Raw genomic sequence first — 2,937 nt, forward strand, 5'->3', positions numbered from 1 at the left:
AACAACTCTATTAATCCTGACTTAATGAATAAATACTAGTATTCCTATATGGCAAAAAACAATGACAACAACAAAATATTTATAACCAACAAAAGGCTTCTATACAGAATATATAAAGACCTCTTACACCACACACTGTACCCCAGAAGTGCATTAATGTACATAGTTACCATTCAATAAAAAAAAAAAGACCTCTTACAAAAAATGAAACAAAGATACAACCCAATAGAAAAATATATAAAACACTTGAGCAGGTGCTTCACAAAATAGTATTCCAAATAAGTAACAACAATTAATATGTGAAAAGGTTTTCAACTCCATTAGTCATCAGGGAAATGCAAATTTAAGTCACAATTAAATACCACTATACACTCAACATAAAAGGTAGTTAATAAGATGGATAGTACCAAGTATTGGCAATGAATGTGGAGAAATGAAAATCTCATACACAACTAAAGAATGCTAAAATGGATACAACTAGCTTGGAAGATCAAAGTAGAACCTGCCCATAACTCCTTGATTCAGTAATTCTGTCATCACAATCGGAAATGTGTAGATCAGTACATCCCAAGACACATATAAAAATGTTCTAGCAGCAGCATTCACAATAAACCCAAACTGGGAACAACAAAAATGTCCATCAAAAGTAGAATGGATAAATTGTTGTTTATTAATGGAATATTATTAAAATAGCAAGAGTGAATAAACAACTACTACATGCAACATCAGGAACGAATCTCACAAAAATAAGATTGAGCAACAGAAGTAAACTATAGATGCATACCACCTGTAGTCAAAATTCAGAAAGTGTTCAAAGTTAGGACAGTGGTTTCTCTGGGATAGAAGGGAGGATGCAGAGGCAGGGAGAAAGGACAAAGCAGGCTTCTGAGATGCTGGAAATTTCTTGTGGTGAATGGTGCAAAACTTAAGAGTTGTGTACTTTTGGTAGATACATTTTTGCTTCAATAAAAATTTCTGGACATTGTAGGAAATGAGGTTGTTTATCAGACTTTCATATGTTTACCTCAAAAGTATTTTTTTTCCCTAGTGTGTTCATTTTACACTCAGAGAAAAGATCATTACAGTTCAAACATGGTCAGAAATGGGTACCAGAAACCACAGCTTACCTGATTTACTCTGTTCTTTCTCCTTCACTTGCAGTTCCTCAGTGAGCCTTTGGATCTCTTCACGGGCCATCTCTAACTTCTTTGCTACTTGTACATCTACCTCCAGGCAGTTCTGTGATGTTTTATCTTGTTTCAGGTCTTCAATATAAGACTGAAATAAAACTATTGTTAGTAATAAATAGAAAAGTACTCTTACTGACATTATGCTATTTTCTATAAATGTTTGAAAGCCAATAAAGAACAGTAGCAAACAATATTTCATTTATGTGCCTTTCTTTAATTAGGTCAAACCAAATAAAGATAGTGATATTTGGCTGCTTTTTACTTATAAACATTCAATGTTGGCTTGGCGCCAGTAGCATAGTGGTTACAGTGCCAGCCACATGCATTGAGGCTGGTGGGTTCGAACCCTGCCCAAGCCAGCTAAAAAAAAAACAATGACAACTGCAAGTAAAAATAGCCAGGCATTGTGGTGGGCACCTGTAGTCCCAGATACTTAGGAGGCTGAGGCAACAGAATTGCTTAAGCCCAAGAGTTAGAGGTTGCTGTCAGCTATGACGCTACGGTACTCTACCAAGGGCAACATAGTGAGACCCTGTCTCAAAAAAAAAAAAAAATCAGTGTTATATGCTTCAACCTAACACATCCAGGAGATTATTTTTATGTGATTACAAAAAACAGAAATTTAAACTTAAAAATGAGTATCATCTTGCAAAAAATAAGAGATACTACTCTTCACTTATATGGTATATTAAATAGTTTTATGTTTTCACATAAAGTATTTCATAGTAATTTCAAGGTAGGCACACACACAATGAAGCTCATATCATGTTTAGTGATCCTCTTCTGCAATTATTTTCAAAGATTTTAAAAGCTTAGGAATTCAGTCTCAATTATATTTTGCTCTTGATCTCACAAAGAGAAAGAAATTATACACATATAATAATTACAGATTTTTCTAATAAATTAAAAAAATACCATCGACATAACACAACTTTGAACATATTAGCATATTTCTTTGCATAGTTTTTATTCGTATACATTATTTACACAGCCATAATACCAGTCTATGTACAGATTTCTATCTGGCTTTTTGATTTGATAATGTATCAGAAACATTTTCCCACATGTTGTACAGATTTTGTAATAACAGTTTTTAAAGGCTGCTCCAGAGTGGGTATAATATCACTTATTTAATCATTGAAACATTTAGATAGTTTCTTATTTTGGCTACTGAGCATAATACTGTAACATACAGTTACATCATACATATTTTGCCCTCATCTTGAATTACTTCTCATGGTTAAATTCCCAGTACATACTGTGTTCACAAGATTTATTTGTTAATAACATTTCTTTCTCCAAATCAAAAAATTAAATTCCACGAAAAGAATATATTATATTTGAAATAATGTGCTATACTAAAGGACTCCCTAAAAGAGGAGCTACAAACATATTTGTAAAGAAACATTTATAGTCCCAAGGTGATTTTTTTTTTTTTTTTTTTTTGAGACAGAGTTCACTTTGTTGCCCTCAGTAGAGTCATGTGGCTCACAGCTCACAGCAACCTTAAACTCTTGGGCTCAAGTGATCCTGTTGCCTCAGCCTCTGGAGTAGCTAGGACTTCAGGCACCCACCACAACGCTTGACTATTTTTTTTAGAAACAGGGTCTCACTCTTGCTCAGGCTGGTCTTGAACCTGTGAGCTCAGGCAATCCAGCTGCCTCGGCCTCCCAGAGTGCTAGGATTATGGGCATGAGCCACAGCACCTGGCAAAAATTAATTCTTAATGTTAATTCTTTTTTTTTTT

General features: G+C 34.2%; 1 protein-coding gene across 1 annotated transcript in view; it reads right to left on the reverse strand.

Annotated features, from left to right (window-relative positions):
• CCDC30 (coiled-coil domain containing 30) overlaps positions 1-2,937 on the reverse strand; it is a 129,169-nt gene that overhangs the window by 112,694 nt on the left and 13,538 nt on the right. The window contains exon 4 of the mRNA XM_023518668.1: positions 1,128-1,278. Within this exon, the coding sequence (XP_023374436.1) occupies positions 1,128-1,278 (151 nt within the window). The remainder of the gene's footprint in view (positions 1-1,127; positions 1,279-2,937) is intronic.

This window comes from Otolemur garnettii, unplaced genomic scaffold (assembly GCF_000181295.1).
Source record: "Otolemur garnettii isolate 467f Iridium unplaced genomic scaffold, OtoGar3 scaffold00144, whole genome shotgun sequence".
Lineage (NCBI taxonomy): Eukaryota > Metazoa > Chordata > Mammalia > Primates > Galagidae > Otolemur > Otolemur garnettii.